This window comes from Mastigoproctus giganteus, chromosome 9 (assembly GCF_048544385.1).
Source record: "Mastigoproctus giganteus isolate SK-2022 chromosome 9, ASM4854438v1, whole genome shotgun sequence".
Classification (NCBI taxonomy): Eukaryota; Metazoa; Arthropoda; class Arachnida; order Uropygi; family Thelyphonidae; genus Mastigoproctus; species Mastigoproctus giganteus.
Window position 1 is genome coordinate 22022691 of NC_143583.1, and position 17661 is coordinate 22040351.

The 17661-nt window shown below is 35.6% G+C and overlaps 1 protein-coding gene across 1 annotated transcript in view; it reads right to left on the bottom strand.

Moving 5' to 3' along the window:
• LOC150080085 (uncharacterized) overlaps positions 1-17661 on the bottom strand; it is a 190026-nt gene that overhangs the window by 12914 nt on the left and 159451 nt on the right. Inside the window, exons 12-13 of the mRNA XM_090381665.1 lie at positions 15701-15845; positions 346-2965 (exon numbers count right to left, since the gene is read on the bottom strand). Coding sequence (XP_090237791.1) covers positions 346-2965; positions 15701-15845 — 2765 coding nt within the window. The remainder of the gene's footprint in view (positions 1-345; positions 2966-15700; positions 15846-17661) is intronic.

Genomic DNA, 17661 nt, shown 5'->3' on the forward strand with positions numbered 1-17661 from the left:
TACAAATATTGATATCAATGTAGAACGTATTGAACATTACAGCTCTGGTTCATACTATCTAATTTATTGTTAAATATTAAGAAGATACATAAAACATTGTAACAAAGTAATACAAAAAAATCAAATATTACTAAAAATGGATTTTTTAAATTCAATATGAAACTTTTGTGGCTAATTTTAAACTCAGGGAAAACATAAGATTTAGAGCTGCCTATATGGCTGCTCTAAGTGTTATGTTTGCCCTAAGTTTAAAATTGTATGAAGAATGGACTGAAGCCCATAGGCTGGACACCCTCCCCATCCCCAATATTTTACAATGTTCCATTTTGAATTAAATTTACTCACCTTGAATGCTGACCATTCTTTTTTATGCTCATTCCAACCAGGTCTTTTAGTGTGTTGATAACCTTGTTTTTCTTGTGAATCAGCACATTTACCTTGTCTCCATTTCAAATGACCTCTACCTCTACCTATTGAAGAGAAGTTGTATTCCTGATTATGTTCCTGGTTAAAACCTGAATAATTTGAGTTCATCCTTCTTAAAGTTTCACTTCTTGCAGATAAAGAAGATGGATCAACAGAAACCTGATCAATGCCATTAATTCTATTAGTATCCACTAATGGTTTGTCATCAGAAGAATCCCAAACACCAGGCAGAGAACCTTTTTTCCCACCATTAGTAGCTTCCTTTGTATTATTCCAACTTATATGATTATCAAATCCTCTCGTGTTTGCTGAGAGTTCTCCAGAGTCATTCCATGTACTATGACCAGAAGCACAACTGTTACTACTTGCAAAAGAAATAACTGGTGGACCCTCACCAGACCTTCTGGTGCAATTAATATCAGATGGTATCGGGTGATTGGTAGAAATTTTATCTTTGTCATTTCTAATATCATACTGTGGGCACCACTGAGGTTTCTCTTGTTTAAAGGAACAATTTGGTTTTGTGTTTATTTGATTATCAGATATACTAATGTGCTTGACCTGAGTACTCAAGTTGGCTAAAGTTTGCCTGTTTTCCATTCTTGAAGTTTCTAAAGGAAATGATGTTGGCAATGTGTTTTGTGGTTCAGCATTAGCTGATGCAAATTCTGAAGAGGAGTTAGGCACAGAGGAGATTAAATTTGGTGAACTAGGTTGCCCAACTGGATTATTCAAACTGAAATTTCCAGCTTTAATGGTATTGAAATATTGCTCCTGTATAACTGGATTTTGAAAAAACTGAGAGAGCTGTGCAAGTGAAGGTTCTTTGGGCTGTCTATACAAATTTTCTGATGCTCCATTACCTTCTGTTTTCTGAGATTGTTGTTGCTTCAATTGGGATACTGATGGCATATTTATTCCCATAAAAGCTCCCATTCCAGGAGGCATTAATTCTGAAGTAAGATTAAAATTCTGAAGCAGCTGCAAATAATGTTGCCACATTCCAGTTAGCTGGTAGTAGAACAATTGCTGTAATACTGGAAGTAAAAGAGGGGGAGAGAGACCAAGATTGGGAACAGCTAGAGGAGAATTAAAAGGCATAAAAGGATTTTGTATTTTTTCAGGATAACCTGCTGGATATGAAATATCAGAAAGGGGCTTACCATTTGGTTCACACTTTGCTCCTGATGGCAATGGCTGGTTCACAAGAATATCTCTTTGTGGCAGATTTTCAATTTTACTGGTGGAAGTAAGAGTAGAGGAGGAGGACGAGTGATGCACAAATTGTGGATTTTGTAAAGTAAATGAAGTCTGAACATTATTACACACACCAGAAGGATCATATCCCGATATATGTAAATCATGAGAACCATTAAATGTATCTTTCTGCAACTCTGAACTGGATGTATCAACATTATTAGAAATTTCTGGTGGGTTTTTAAATTTGTTGGGGTGTTCAGTATGATTTTCATGTGACATAAAGCTCACCATATTTTTACTGCTACACGGATCACCAACTGCATCAAATTTTAATTCCTGAAAGCTCACACCACCTGCAGATGCTTTTTCATGGATATCCTTATTAGATGCAGTTTGGAATATCCCAGATTTATCATCTAAATGAGTAGATAGATGCTTTATATCTTGACACTTTGTATCAGTGTTATGAAATGCATCTGGATTTCGTTTATCTCTACTAGTCGAATGTGCAAATGATTCCTGGTTAAGTATACTGTTATTTCCACCATCAGTAATAAGATTAGATTTTATTATACTCTCCTTAGCTATACTGTCCACTGTACTAGTCTGATGATGAGTGGTTGTATCCCAGTATTCTTCATCAACACTATGCTTATTATCAGGTGTGTCCCAGTATTCATCAACAACACTATGCTTATCAGTAGGTGTATTCCAGTATTCCTCAGATTCACTGCATTTAGTAGAATGCTCTTCATCTACAATGTCAAACGTATCCCAGCATTTTTCATCTGAAATGTGTGCACTATAATCAGAACTTGAAGAAATTTTAGAGTCATATGATTTGCAGCATTTTTCCTCTGGAATAAATGTAGGTTTTTTATCATTCCTGTCAAAATCAGTATCCCATATTTCTTCATCTACATTAAGCAATTTATGATGTGAATTGCTTGATGTAGACACAGTTGCATAATTTTGTATCTTTTTGGATAGCAACTTTTTATTGAAAACAAATTCAGAATCACCTGATTTCTCTGTTTCATGCTTGATCTTAGGTCGTGCACCTTTATACACTGGATTAGCCCGTGTTCTAGAAGAAAAAGAACAGCTGCTTGAGTTCTCACTATTTGAGGAGTTACTGCTTGTGCTAAGTGTTCCTGATAATATGTCATCTTTAAATTTATTTCCCCATGATGAAGAGTGGCAAACTGAAGTATGTGATTCTCTTTCTGATGGTCCTGATAAATCTTCTTGAATTGCTAGTCCATATCCATTATCTTCTGATATATCAATCTCAGAAAATTGTAGCTCACTGTCTTGGTGAAAACTTCCAAACTTCTCTCTGTAATAAAGAAATAAGAAAAATGAAATTGTGAAACTATCTTTTCTACTGTGATATTCTGTTCAAATTTTGATAATGATTGTAATGTATAAAAATAAATTATAAGTGCAAATAAGAAATCTTCTCTTAATTTAATCCCCCAAGACACTAATCAGCCTAGTTTTTAAACGTTCTAGGAGTAAGAACTTATATGTGCATGGGCTCCCTGCTGCAGTATGTATGATAACATATTCTTATCAGGGTTGTTTCAAGTACGTTTCTATTAAGGTGTCCATTTTATGTACAAATTTTCTTGAAATCTTCCAGTAAGTGCTGCCATCTCTTATACATATTATAGATAACTTATAAGAGACAGCAGCACAAAAATAGCTTTTAAAAAAAAATTAGAGGAAGAGATCATGCCTGTTGGCTATTTTCGTTTGATTTGTGCTTACAAAAGCCAACATTTTCTGTAAATCAGATACAGAATTTAATGAAACAGAATCAAATGATATACAAGTATACATAGAGGATGTTAATCCATTAAAAAAAGAAGTGAATTGTTTTTCTATGAAATTTATAATTTTTTTTTAAAATTCTTATTTGATTTTTGATATTCACTATAATGTTGACCAACCAAGTAAAAATACCAAGAAATAAATATTTGAAAGGCATTAGTCCATAATGTCTTTCACAGAACATATATATGCAAATTAAATTGACACCCAGAGATTGAAATGTGGATTCTGTGCCTTTGTGTAGGAAATTCTCTTTTCCACCTCTGGGTATCAAAAAAACAGTATGTGTGGCAAGCATGCAAGGTAGATGATTTTATGTGAAACATCCTTGGAGACACTTAATGGATTTATGATAACTAAAGTAAGAGACATATACAGTGGACAACCGCTTTAAGATATTAATCTATTCCAGAGACACCACTGTATCATGAAAATATCGTAATGTGAACCCAATAACACGTTGTTTTTTGGTAATTCATCCCAAGACCTCAGAAGTTGAAATTTTCGCTATATAACCAAGCTATCTCTCTAAAAGGTGATTTTTATAATGGAAATTGTAAAAATTGACATATATTAATTAAAGCACAACACAAAAAATCACTTCAGCTAAAGGATGCAAAAAAAAAAAAAAAAAAAAAAACCAACATGCAGCCAAAATGTTTACAAAAGCTGCAAGGAAGGACCTGTGGTCTGGTCTGAGACAGTCATAAGCCCATTATAAAGTGAAATAAGTTGGTGCCAGTTAACATGATCACTGGTTAGTAGAATCAGCTATGCTACAGAATCAAATTTCAATAAACCAGTTCAAATCATTAAAATGCACTACACTTTCACCATTATCACATGTTCAGTTATAAGAATCAACTTGAATGCCTTTGTGATATTTTTCTAAAGCACATTTCTAGAGGTCACTACCATAAAACAATAAAAACAATTTGCACTTATTGGTTTATTTGGTTTTTCTGTTAGTGCAGTATATTATAAATGGGTAGTAAACTCGTCCTTATTGCATTTGTGATAATACCGATAGCTGGAATTCTGTGGGTTATTACGGTGAAATGTGTTTTCCCTTCACTGAAATCTTCTTATATAAAAAATAAAATAATATTTCAGAATCTTCTCTTTATTACTATTTTTAAGCTTTACAAACTTGTTACTCCATATCGAACTTGAGCGTATCATGTTGTTTGCAATTTGTGAGTGCTGTGTTCTTTGTTATTGATTGCTTATCTTTTTTTTACTATTTTAAATTTTATAATCCCAAAACAAAAAAAAAAAAAAAAAAAAGTCAGTGTACAGAAAATATCAATTGGTATGTACATATATATAACAGTAGGTATTAAATGAGATATGTATACAAGTGTAAATTTATTTTTATTTTGCTAATCAGTGGAAAACATTCTTCCAATTTTCTCGTATCATTTAATTTTGTTAATTGGTAAGGTAATAAAGTGCAAGATGTAAAATGTTATGAAAACAAAACGAAATTGTTACAAATGTAAAGTGTAAAATGTTAAAAAAATGAAAATACACAATCTTGACTAATTTTATGCGGCTGAACACGAAAATCACATTGAAATTTGATGATTGGCTTTGTTTTTCAATTACACTGGGGTCACATATTAGTGAGTTACATCAACTACAGCTCTCGGCAAAATGCATGGTAACACCAAAGTTTTAGTACCATCGTGCTCCTTATCATGTGATCAGCAATGTCGCCTTGCCCTGCATCACGTGATAAGCTGTAGCCTTAAATGCGTCTTTAACTACGTTGCAGTAATACTCAAATACAGCAGTGTACTGGGTGATTTGTTCTCAGTTAACAGTTGTTCTCAGTGAGATTCCTACTTTTTGTGCAGTATTTTTGTTGTGTAAGATTAATATGCCCCGTAATTGTGTGAATAGGCCAGATGATTTCTGTTACGTATGTGGAGAAGTAATGTTAGCTTCAAGAAACCATCCCATGGCTTGAGCCATAAAAAGGGCCTACTTTAACATTAGCAGAGGCTTACAATGCAAGAAAGCAAGCTTATACAGCATCAGCCAAAAAAAAAAAAAACCTTCCCATCTCACCCATCCATTCACTCCTAAAGTTTGTCTAGTTCAGCCTTAAATTTATTCAGTCAACTTCCACAACAGCAGATGGAAGTTTGTTCCAGCAATCAACCACCCACTGGCTAAAGGCAAATTCTGTACAACTATTCTTATTAGTAAATTAATAAGAGGAGTTTACCTCAATATAGTACGTGGAACACTTCCGTATGATACCCTCCAGAAATTAAAACGGAAAAAACGAAAAAATCGACAACTTACCGGTACATTAAAGTAAAATATAAATAATTAAAGTAAAATATAAATAATTAAATAATCAATTTAACACAATTCAAAATCAATTCAAAACAATTAAAATTCAAATTAACGCAATTAAAAGAATCTAACGAAAATATTCAAAACGATTTTCCTTCCTGAAGCTGACAATGCTTTTCGACCGACTGTCGTGATCACAGGAATGAAAATTCTATCTAATGTACAACTATTCTATAACTGTCTTTCCTCAATTTGAATTTATATCCCCTCAGGTGAGTAACTGAGCAAGAGGAAGAATCCCATCAGCACTGAGCTTCCAAAAAACCATTCAAGGCCTTATACACCTCAATCAGATCACCTTGCAAGTGCCTAGTCTCTAGATGCTGCAATTTGCAGAACTTAAGCCTATCTTGGTAACAGTAACCCTTTGTTTCTCTCAATAATCTCATTGCCCTTCTCTGTAGTAATTCCAGCAGCTCTACATCTTTCCTAAAATGAATGAGTCTGGAGGCCTCCAGACCGGTATGAAGTACTCAAGGCGTGGCCTGACACACCTTGTGGTCTTTGGGTGTAAAGTAGGTGACCAGGACAAAGTCTATGCTCCACACCTATGCTGCACTACCTGTTCATTAAAACTCAATGCGTTGGTAAATCGAAAGGGACGTTTTACGCCTTTTGCATTGCTCATGCACATCAAGCCAAAAATTAATCACTTAACAGACTGTTACTTCTGTATGGTGCCTATACAGAAAACGGATGGTATATTACCTATATTAGAAAAGGGATGGCAATGAAGAAAAAGTGGACAGTGACATACCCAAATATACCATCTGCAATTTGTCCTGTGTGGTGAAGTACTACTATTCCTGAATCATCTGAATGACTTTCTGTACACTCTGATGAAGACACTGATGAACATCAACTTGATATACACAAAAAAAAAAAAAGTACTACAGCCATCTACATCAAGGGATTCACTATTTTACCAATTCTGAACCACATAATGTCACAGAAAGTGAGGTTAATCAGGGATCTTGAACTGCTGAAGAATAAGGCAGAATTTTTGGCCTTGAGGCTACAACAGTTGAATCTTCTAGATCAGGTGTGGCAAATCTATGGCACACATAATTCAGTGTCCCAAAAAAAATTTCAAACCTCGAACATCACTCCAAAAACCTTGAGTCGTGACATGTGCACATCCCTTCTCTCTTCCAGGCATGTAATGATGTTACACCATTTAGTAAATAGCTGTATTCATGCAGTGATTTGAAATTTCTGAAATAGCCTACACTCTGATGTTCTTTACAGATTTCGGCTTACATTAAAATGACTTGAACGCCAAATTACAGGATTCTGGGAAGACCCTTGATATTATGTTCGATAACATAAAGGCATTTGAAATTAAGCTGGGAGTTTTTAAATGCAATGTACAGTGGCAAATCACTGATCTTGAAGCTGATAAGAAAACAGAACAGTCAGAGCCTTCAAATGCTATGTCTGAAAGTCACTGAGTCAACCATTGACCAGCTTTCTTCAAGATTTGTAAAGTTCAAAGAATTGGAAGAAACTGCAAAATTCATTAAGTTTGCAGACAGCGTAAAACTAGCCAAACTGAACCTGAAAATGTTTCAGTGGATCGACCTGGATGATTTTGAGTTGTGCAACTGATTGATTGATTTTCAGAGCAGCTCAATTAGGAGGCAAATATTTATTGATCTCAGAGCTAATTTAGAAAATATTGAAAAGGAACAGATTAGTGACAGGATTAGCAAAGAAAACTGCAGAAAATGAGGTATTAAAAGTTTGGAATTCCATTCCTGAAATTTTTTTGTCTGTTTCAAAAATCTGGCAACAGCATTAACAATTTTCTCATCATATTCGTGTGAGTCGTTGTTCTCGGTGAGGAATTTTAAGTCTAGTAATAGGAGTATTCTCACAAATGAAATTAGTGCTGCATGCATAGCTCTAAAAGTTACAAAGTATAAGTCTGATGTAAAGTATCTGTCATCAATAGTGCATCAACAGAAGTCTCACTGATGTTTTATAGTTATAATATGAGAGATTTATCATTTTATATTAATTTGTTCTGTAAGCTAAAAGTTACATTTTTGTTATAAAGGATTTTATTTTAATACCTTTATTAAAGCATCTTTGAAATAATGTCTTTTATTTCATTCTTATTTTGGTTACGCTTTTATCACGCAAAATGTATATGAGAAAAATAACGATACAGTACTTTGCAAAATTCAGAGCACCCTTAAAAGGGTTCACCACCCCTGTTCTAGATCATTCTGTGAAAGTGAAATTTTGTACTCTAAATAAAGATGATGATACTATCAAACAAAAGGAGAACTCACTGTTTGTAAGGATGTTGATAATTTAATGGCAGCAATGAACACGAGGCACGTTTCCAAAGAATGGAGACTATTTACAGAGGCTTTAAAGTTAGCCTTAAGGCTGAGTTATTACACAATGAAAATATGCTGCCTTCAATACCTCTTGTGTATACTGTCCACAAAAAAGAAACATACGAAAACAGGGACAACATCCTCTTAGGTGTACACTATCAGAAGTATGAGTGGCAGATATGTGGTGATTTAAAAGTAATCAGCATTTTATTAAGAGTTACACTAAATATTGTTGTTTTAGCATTAGCATGGGCATACAATGCAAGAAAGCAAGTTTTAGTATTTGTATTAATAATGGCCATGTGGTGCTAGGAAGTCAAAGGCTGCACCAGCCAAAAAAAAGAGAGAAATAAAAATAAAAGGAAATAACCTATGCATTTCCCTCCTCCTGTAGGTAACTATCCAGCTGACCTTTGAATTTCCCCAAACTGTCAGCCTCAACCACCGAAGTAGGTAACTTAGCATTAGTAGAAGCATACAATACAAGAAGGCAAGCTTATGCAGTATCAGCCAAAAAAATAAGAAATAAATAAAATAAACATCCACCCATTTCACCCCTCCATTCGTTCCAAATGCCTGTCCAGCTCAGTCTTAAATTTACTTAGGCTATTAGCTTCCACAACAAAAGATGGAAGCCTGTTCCACCAATCAACTACCCACTGGCTAAAGGCAAATTTCTGCACATCTATTCTACAACTATCTTTCCTCAATTTGAAACTGTGCCTCCTCAGGTTCTTAGTCCGAGCAAGAGGAAGAATCCAATCAGCATTCAGTTTGCTCAATCCATTCAAGGCCTTATATGCATCAATCAGATCACCTCGCAGATGCCTACTCTCCAGGCACTGCAATTTGCAGAACTTAAGCCTTTCTTGGTAAGAGCACTCCTTTGTTCCGCTCGCCAATCTTGTTGCCCTTCTTTGTACTCATTCTAGCAACTCTACATCCTTCTAAAATTAGGCCTCCAGACCTGTACACAATACTCTAGGTATGGCCTGACCATTGCCTTGTATAATGGGACCTCCCTGTCCCTGCTAGCAAAATTCCTATATATCATTGACAAGACTCCATGACCTGCCCTGGCAGCACATCAGCACTGCTCAGCAAACTACATATTTTACTGCACAATCAGCCCCAGACCCTTTTCACTTTCCACTTCCCTGAGTTTAGTACCACACAGTTGGTATGTTTCTCCTGGGTTATTGCTACCCATATGCAGTACTTTGCATTCAACAACCCTCCCAACCTTTGTATCATCTGCAAACTTGGACATTAAACCTGATATACCTTCATCAATATCATTAATAAATATACAAAACAACAATGGGCCCAACACCGAACCCTGGGGAACTCCACTAATAACATTTGTCCATGAAGAGCAGTGTCCATTGATTACCACTCTGTCGTCTCACACTCAACCATCCCTTTATCATCCATTGTAGCAACTTACCCTTAATGCTGTATCTCTCCAATTTGTACAGCAGTTTTTCATGTGCAACAGTATCAAAAGCTCTCCTGAAATCCAAGTATATGATATCAAAATTATTTTTGGCATTCAGTTCCCTTGTGACTACATCATAGTATCCAATCAAATTGGTCAGACAAGACCTCCCTTTAACAAGCCCATGCTGTGTCTTAACTATTACTGCAGTCTTCTCTAGATGATCCTGCAATACTTCTTTAACCAGTGATTCCATTATTTTTCCCGGAACAAAAGTTAAACTAACAGGTCTGTAGTTACTTGTGTCAACTCTTGAACCCCTTTTGTGAATTAGTGATACATTTGCACACCTCCAGTCCATGGGGACTCCCCTGAGTCCAATGAAGCTCTCATAATTATGGCTAAGGGTTTGCTTACTTCGTTTTGCTGCCTCCTTTAATATAACTGGTTAGATCCCGTCCACCCCAGGTGCCTTCCTTATGTTTAACTTCAACAAATTCTCCTCCACTTTGCTCTCAGTTATTACAAAATCACTTATCTTTCTGTTAGAGTTTGATAAACTTCTGGCACTCCCCTCATTGAATAACTCCTCATGTGTGAATGTAAATGCAAAACACTCATTCAGTTTATCAGCTACCTGAGCATGATTATGAACAGTCAACCCATCTATGTTAAGTGGTCCAATTTGATTCATCCCTTTCCTTCAAGAGTTTACATAAGTAAAGAACTCTTTGCTGTTTTTCTTTGCATCCTTTGCCAAACATTTCTCGTAACCTGCCTCTCCTGCCTAACCTCCTTTGTGACTTGATTACAGACTAGTTTATATCTGCCAGAATTTTCTGTGTCACCTGATACTTTATGTGCATCCCATACATTTTTCTTCTCTGCCACAAGTCTCATAAATTCATCTGACATCCATTTAGGCATAAACCTTGAACAGTATTCTTAGTTGGAATGAAAAGTCTAGTAGCCTCCAAAATTAAGTCCCTGAAGGCTTCCCATTTAGAATTCAACGTTGGTAACATCATCAGTTGATCCCACTCTACAGAATTTAAAAATTACCCTACACCACTAGCTTTCATAAGACACCCATAAGGATGCAGAGTTCGCATTTAATTGGAATTAGCATTAGTAGAGGCACATGAGGCAAGAAAGCAAGCTTATGTAGCATCACCCCAAAAAAAAAAAAAGCTCAGATTTCACCCATCCATTCGTTCCAAATACCTGTTCAGCTCAGCCTTAAATTTATTAAGGCTATCAACTTCCACAACAAAAGATGGAAGCCTGTTCCACCAATCAACTACCCACTGGCTAAAGGCAAACTTCTGCACATCTATCCTACAACTGTCTTTCCTCAATTTGAATTTATGCCTTCTCAGGTGATTATTCTGAGCAAGAGGAAGAATCCCATCAGCACTGAGCATGCTCAAACAATTCAAGGCTTTATACACCTCAATCAGATCACCTCGCAGGTGCCTAGTCGCTAAACACTGTAATCTTCAAAAACTTAAGCCTTTCTTCTTAAGAGCAACCCTTTGTTCCATTCACTAATCTTGTTGCCCTTCTCAGTACTTGTTCCAGGAGCTCTACATCCTTCTTAAAGTGAGGCCTCCAGACCTGTATACAGTTCTCAAGGTGTGGCCTGACCATTGCCTTATAAAAGGGGATCATTACCACCTTATCCCTGCTAGAAAAATTCCTGTATATCATTTACAAGACACCATGAACTACTCTTGCAGACCATCTGCGCTGCTAAGAAAACTTCATATCTGCCTGCACAATTACAACCAGGTCCTTTTCATTCTCCACTAACCTGAGTGTAGTACCGCACAGTTGATACGTTACTCTGGGGTTGCTGCTTCTCATATGCAGTACTTTACATTTGTCAGTGTTAAACTTCATTTGCCACCTCTCGCCCATCTGCTCAACTTTTCTAGATCGTGTTGCAGCAGCATACTGTTATTAACAACTCTGCCAACCTTCGTTTCGTCTGCAAAAATGGACATTAAGCCTGATATACCATCACCAATATCATTTATAAATACAGAAAACAACAATGGACCCAACAATGAATCCTGAGGGACTCCACTAATAACGATGAATTTAACAATGAGCAGTGTCCATTGATTACCACTCTCTGTCTTCTCCCCCTCAACCACCACCAATAGTGCTCCACCAATCAACTACCCGTTGGCTAGAGGAAAATTTCCGCACATCTATTCAACAACTGTCTTTCCTCAATTTCAGTTTATGCCTCCTCAGGTTTGTAATCTGAGCAGGAGGAAGGATCCTATCAGTATTGAGCCTGTTCAATCCATTCAAGGCCTTATACACCTCATCAGATTGCCTCACAGGTGTCTAGTCTCCAGATGCTGCATTTGCAGACCTTAAGCCTTTCTTCGTAAGAGCACTCCTTTGTTCCCCTCACCAGTCTTGTTGCCCTTCTCTGTACTCTTAATAGCAACTCTACATCCTTCCTAAAATGAGGCTTCCAGACCTGTATGCAGCACTGAAGGTGTGGCCTGAGCATTGCCTTATACAAGGAAATAATCACCGCCTTATTCCTGCTTGCAAAATTCCTGTATATCATTGAAAAAACCCCGTGACCTACTCTGGCAGTCTGCCTGCACAATTACCCGCAGATCTCTTTCATTCTCCACTAACCCGAGTGTAACACCACCCAAATGGTATGTTACTCTGGGGTTACTGCTACCCATATGCAGTATTTTGCATTTGTCAATGTTAAACTACAGTTGCCACTTCTCAGCCCACCTGCACAACTTTTCTATATCCTGTTGCAGTAGCATAATGTCATTACTATCATTAACAAACCTGCCAACCTTTATATCATCTACAAATTTCAATATTAAGTCCAATATACCTTCATCAATACCACTGATAAATATACAAAACAATTGGCCCAACACTGAACCCTGGTGGTCTCCGCTAATGACATTAGTCCACGAAGAGCAGTGTCCATTGATTACCACACCGTCTTCTCCCACTCAACCATTCCTTTATCCACAGCAGCAATTTGCCTCCAATGCCACACTGCTCCAATTTGTGCGGCAGTCTTCCATGTGCAACAGTATCAAAAGCCTTTCTAAGATTCAAATATATGATATCAAAATTATTCTTTGCATCCAGTTCCTTTGTGGCCACATCATAGTATCCAATCAAATTGGTCGGTGCCAATTTGACTGGATAGTGTAGTGCCAACGTGTACAACAATATCATCTTTTGTGCCCTTAAAAGATGATATCTGCTCTACGTCATCAACTTTCGCCCCTGGCAGACATACCGTGGTCCTATTCCACCTATCCTTTTTGCACAATATATTTCTCATTTCCCTGACAATTGAGTAACTGACAGTAACCAACTCCTGTGGGACCAGCACATTCTGCCCTAAAGACTGCCACCGTGTTGCCTGTTGCATAAGAGTGAGCTCTGGCATTGAGTTGGGCAGCTGAGAACTTGATGGGTCCCCCCATTTTAATTCCTTCAAGGGCATCTACCCAATTCTTCAAACTCTCAAAGACGCCCATCAGAATGCTGAGTTGGTGCCTAATTTCTTGACACACTCTGCATCTGGCACACACAAAGACATCCTCTTTGGCTATAGTATGTCCTGTTCCCGAAAGGTCCAACAAACAGTTCACATTCTTTTAGACTGTGATGCGTTGGAGGATTCCCCCTTCAGTTCTCCCCCAAGCCACAGCACTCCAGCTATTTTGTGCACATTTCTTTGCTGCTCTAGCCTGGGGTATGATTTCCGTTTAAATACAATTTAATTAACAATAAAAATTAATAATATTTATAAATTTAATTGGTTAATTGACAATAGTATACTAAGCTAACATTCCAAATACAGTGCTACATATTATGCTATCTAGTTTTAGTTGTACCTTACATTATCAAGTTCAAGATATATGTTACGCTATTCCGATCTAATATACTACAACAATGGCGGCAAGTTTTGAATGGTACAAGGTTCTACGGATACTAAGTAGTAACCTACAAGATCTCTATCTAAATTCAAAATAACTAAGTAGTGTGATTAGGACTATAAAGCTACTTCTAGAAAATAAATTAATATGCCAATTAAGTAATAAAATGGCAAAAATTTAACAAAAACTTGTTGGTTTGCCAGAGCCTTTGACCACATGTGACTATTCTCGTTCTCTTTCTCTGCAAGTGGGATAGTCGTGCCAAGGATATGTACTATGAGAAGAGGAGTTGGCCTTAACGAAAATCATTAACACTTGGATCGATGAACGTAGCATTTGAATCTCTGGTAGATCCAAATAAAGTTTTGCTTCCACCACTACACATCAAACTGGGGCTCATGAAAAATTTCATGAAGTAAATGGTCCTGCACTCATACTTGCAAGAGAAATTCCCAAGTCTTAGTATAGAGAAGAAGATTAGGACAGGCATTTTCATTGGTCCACAAATAAGGCAACTTTTCAAAGATGAACAGTTCGAATGTGTCCTTAGTGACAGCAAGAAATCAGCATGGAAAGCCTTTCGAAATGTTCTGACTGGTTTTCTAGGAAATGTTAAAGCTGGTAACTACAGGCAGCATGTGGAAGATCTCATTACTTCTTATGAAAAACTGGGGTGTAACATGTCATTGAAGATACATTTCTTGCACTCACACCAGGATTTCTTCCTGCCAAACTGTGGTGCTGTCAGCAACGAACATGGTGAGAGCTTCCATCAAGACATTGCAGTGATGGAACAAAGATACAAAAGCAAATGGAGTACCGCCATGGTAGCTGATTATTGTTGGATGGTGAAAGGGGATGCTCCCGAAGCTGAATACAAGCGAAAGGTGAAAATGTCCCATGTTTGATACAGGTAAGTTCGCAGCTACATCATACTACCATATAAATAAAAAATACCTTGTATAAATATAAAAATCTACTTTTTTTTTTAAAACAAGAGCCAATCTGCCATTTAAGCACTATTTCCATGTTTAGCACCCCAAAATCTATAAATTAAATTTACTTTCATGCCCGTAACAAGATATGACCCAAACTTTGTTATTCAGTGTAATTACTGTAAACAAATAAGATAAACTGCTTTTGTTCACTTCTTTGCATCAATAATCCAAGCAGTGGAAGAAAATTAGCCAGAAGTGTGAAAAACACTTTTCTAAAAAGTAAGAATAACTTTTTTTTTTTTTTTTTTAGTAAAATTAACTCACAGAATAGTCAAGTAAATTCAAATCTTAATATGGAAGAGATTTTTTTAGTGTTCATGAAAACTGACAAGTTCTCTTGATGCACTCACTCTCTTAATGTTCTCTCACTGCTATGATTATTTTGCCTTGTGAGACAGCACTGAATCTTGTTTAAAGGTTCAATGGCCATCCTCAAAGTACTGCTGTGACAAGGCTGATCTGTTCATAGTATGGTTCTTTAAAAGACACAGATCTTCAAAACAAATCTTAATAGTTTGCTTGTGTCTAATGTCATGAGTTCCAGGATGAATAACAACAAAATCTTTGTGCCTTGAGACCCTACAACTTTAATTGGTCTTCTTGTACTCTTGCCTCAAGAGTAATAATAACATACATACATACTCAAGTTTGTTCTACCTATCCTTCCAGTACTTTTATAACTTAAACAAGGGTCTTCCATTATCAGTTGGTCTGTACTGAGCTGACATCCATCACCTCCACTTCCTGAGTATTAGCATTAAGCATTACATTAACCTATTTTCCTCAAGAAGTGTCAACTTTTTTGATACTTTTATTTGCTATATTTGCAGAGTTCTCTAGTAATGTGATGATTTTTTTTATAAAGAAAACCATTTCATCAAGCTAGATATGGTATTAGGATATTTTTACAAAAAAAAAATTCATGCTAATAAAAAATAAAACATTCAGAGATACTTAAGTTCATAAATGCTGGATCAGTATATGATTCAAACTGAATCACTGTATGATTATAACAAAAACTTCTCTCTCATGTCTTGTAACCAACATAATCACATATTTTAAGCCCTTCACATTAAATATCTTTTTATTGCAAATCTGAGGAGGTAACCACAAATGACTGGCTAAAAACTAAGTACTCACAGCCTTTTATGTTCATCTTCAACTACTTGTTTTTTGCTTAATTCAATTGCTTCAAGTAACATCCTTTGTTCATCATTCAAATTCTTAGGAGCTAATTCAATTAAGGCTTCTTGCTTAGCTTTGCGGCTTTCCCACACATTAGGACCTGCAAGGGAATTTAATACCAAAAATAAAATCTTAATACTTAAAATCTGATATCACAGATTTTAAACTTAACTTTCATTCAGAGAAAATAAATTTTGCTGTAAAGCAACATGACAGAAATAATTGCAATAGATGTTATTTCATAAACTTGTAAGCCATCAACAACCATTTCTTGTATTTGCTGGTTAGTAAACACAGTAAGCAACATGTGTAAGTTACATGCTTGAAATAAATTTTAAACATATAATTTTAATAAAATTTCGTAACATCCCAGAGAGTTCATGCTTACATAACATTGTGTTTTTAGGAATCAAAATGTTGAACTTTAATTCAAATAAGAAAATTCTTAACATACACTAACCATGAGAGAAATTGAGATGAAATTGAAATTAATATGAGATTGAAATTCAGTTAGGTTGGGAGAAAATTGATCAAAGCATGAAAATAGTATGTAGTATTTTTTATTTATTTATTTATTTTTTTTTTTTTTTGTAATTTACCAGCTTCAGAAAGCATATATTGTGTGGTCATATATATGGCATACATTTTTGTTTTAATTTAGTTAACTTCAAGTAATGAAGTTAACTAAATTAAAACAAAAATGTATGCCATATATATGACCACACAATATATGCTTTCTGAAGCTGGTAAATTACAAAAAAAAAAAAAAATAAATAAATAAATAAAAAATACTACATACTATTTTCATGCTTTGATCAATTTTCTCCCAACCTAACTGAATTTCAATCTCATATTAACTATCTTGTGAATTTCACCCTTTTCACTCTATCTGCTGAGCAATACCTAAATACTTGTATTTTGTTTAGAATTCTTTACTCTGTTTTTTTTGATTCTTTTAGTATCAAATATCCTCCACAGGATGTTATTTTAAACAGCCAAATGCCTCTATATAAAAGTTCATAATTCCACTGTTTCATACAATTTTCTCTTGTTCAGCATTCATAATTGGTCCTAATGTGAATCCATTAGAGCTTTTCCATGTGAAATAATTTAAATAACTGTAATTTTAAGGCACATTCTACTTACAAAAGATTTATATATGACAAACATTTAAATTTTAAAGGATTAAACCCATTAGCAATTATGTAAAGTTTCTCAATAATGATGACAACAGATATGTATGTGTGAATGAGGGGCAAGAGGGTGGGGAGGTTCACCCATAAACCCCAAAATGACCAAAGCTTTTAGTGGTGACATTTATGAATATTCCTCAATGATTTTCCCCCAGACTAATAATATAAACAATATAATGCCAAAGTATTACATATGATCATGAGGGTACTAGCTACTTTTAAGTGATCAAATCAAAAATGCGGCGATGAAATAAAACCAATTTATGTGAGGGAGGAAATTCCATTAAATTGGTTGTTTTCAGTCGCTATGTTTTTATCAAAATTTTATCTTTTAAAGTTTGCTTTTACACCACAGTATGTTTGACAATGTCTTCAGTCACTCTGAGTTTTGTGGGGGTTAGATATGTCTGGGTCAGGTTGGGACCTTCGGCTGTGATCCTAGGGGGTGTTGATCCATCCACGAGCAAAGAGAGAGGAACACATTTAAAATTTTAAGTTGTTTTTTTAACCATTTTTAATCAATGTTATTTGGAAAGTATGGTGTAGAAGACGTCCTATGAAGCATTGATGTAATCTTATATATTTTAAATATTGGTAAAACATAGGATTAATTGAGCCTTTCCAGCTCTTTGTAATACATTAATTATATATAAAAAAATTTTAGATTCAAAAGGAAGGCAAAAGCAGAGAATAATTAAAAACCAAAAGAGCAATAAATTTTAA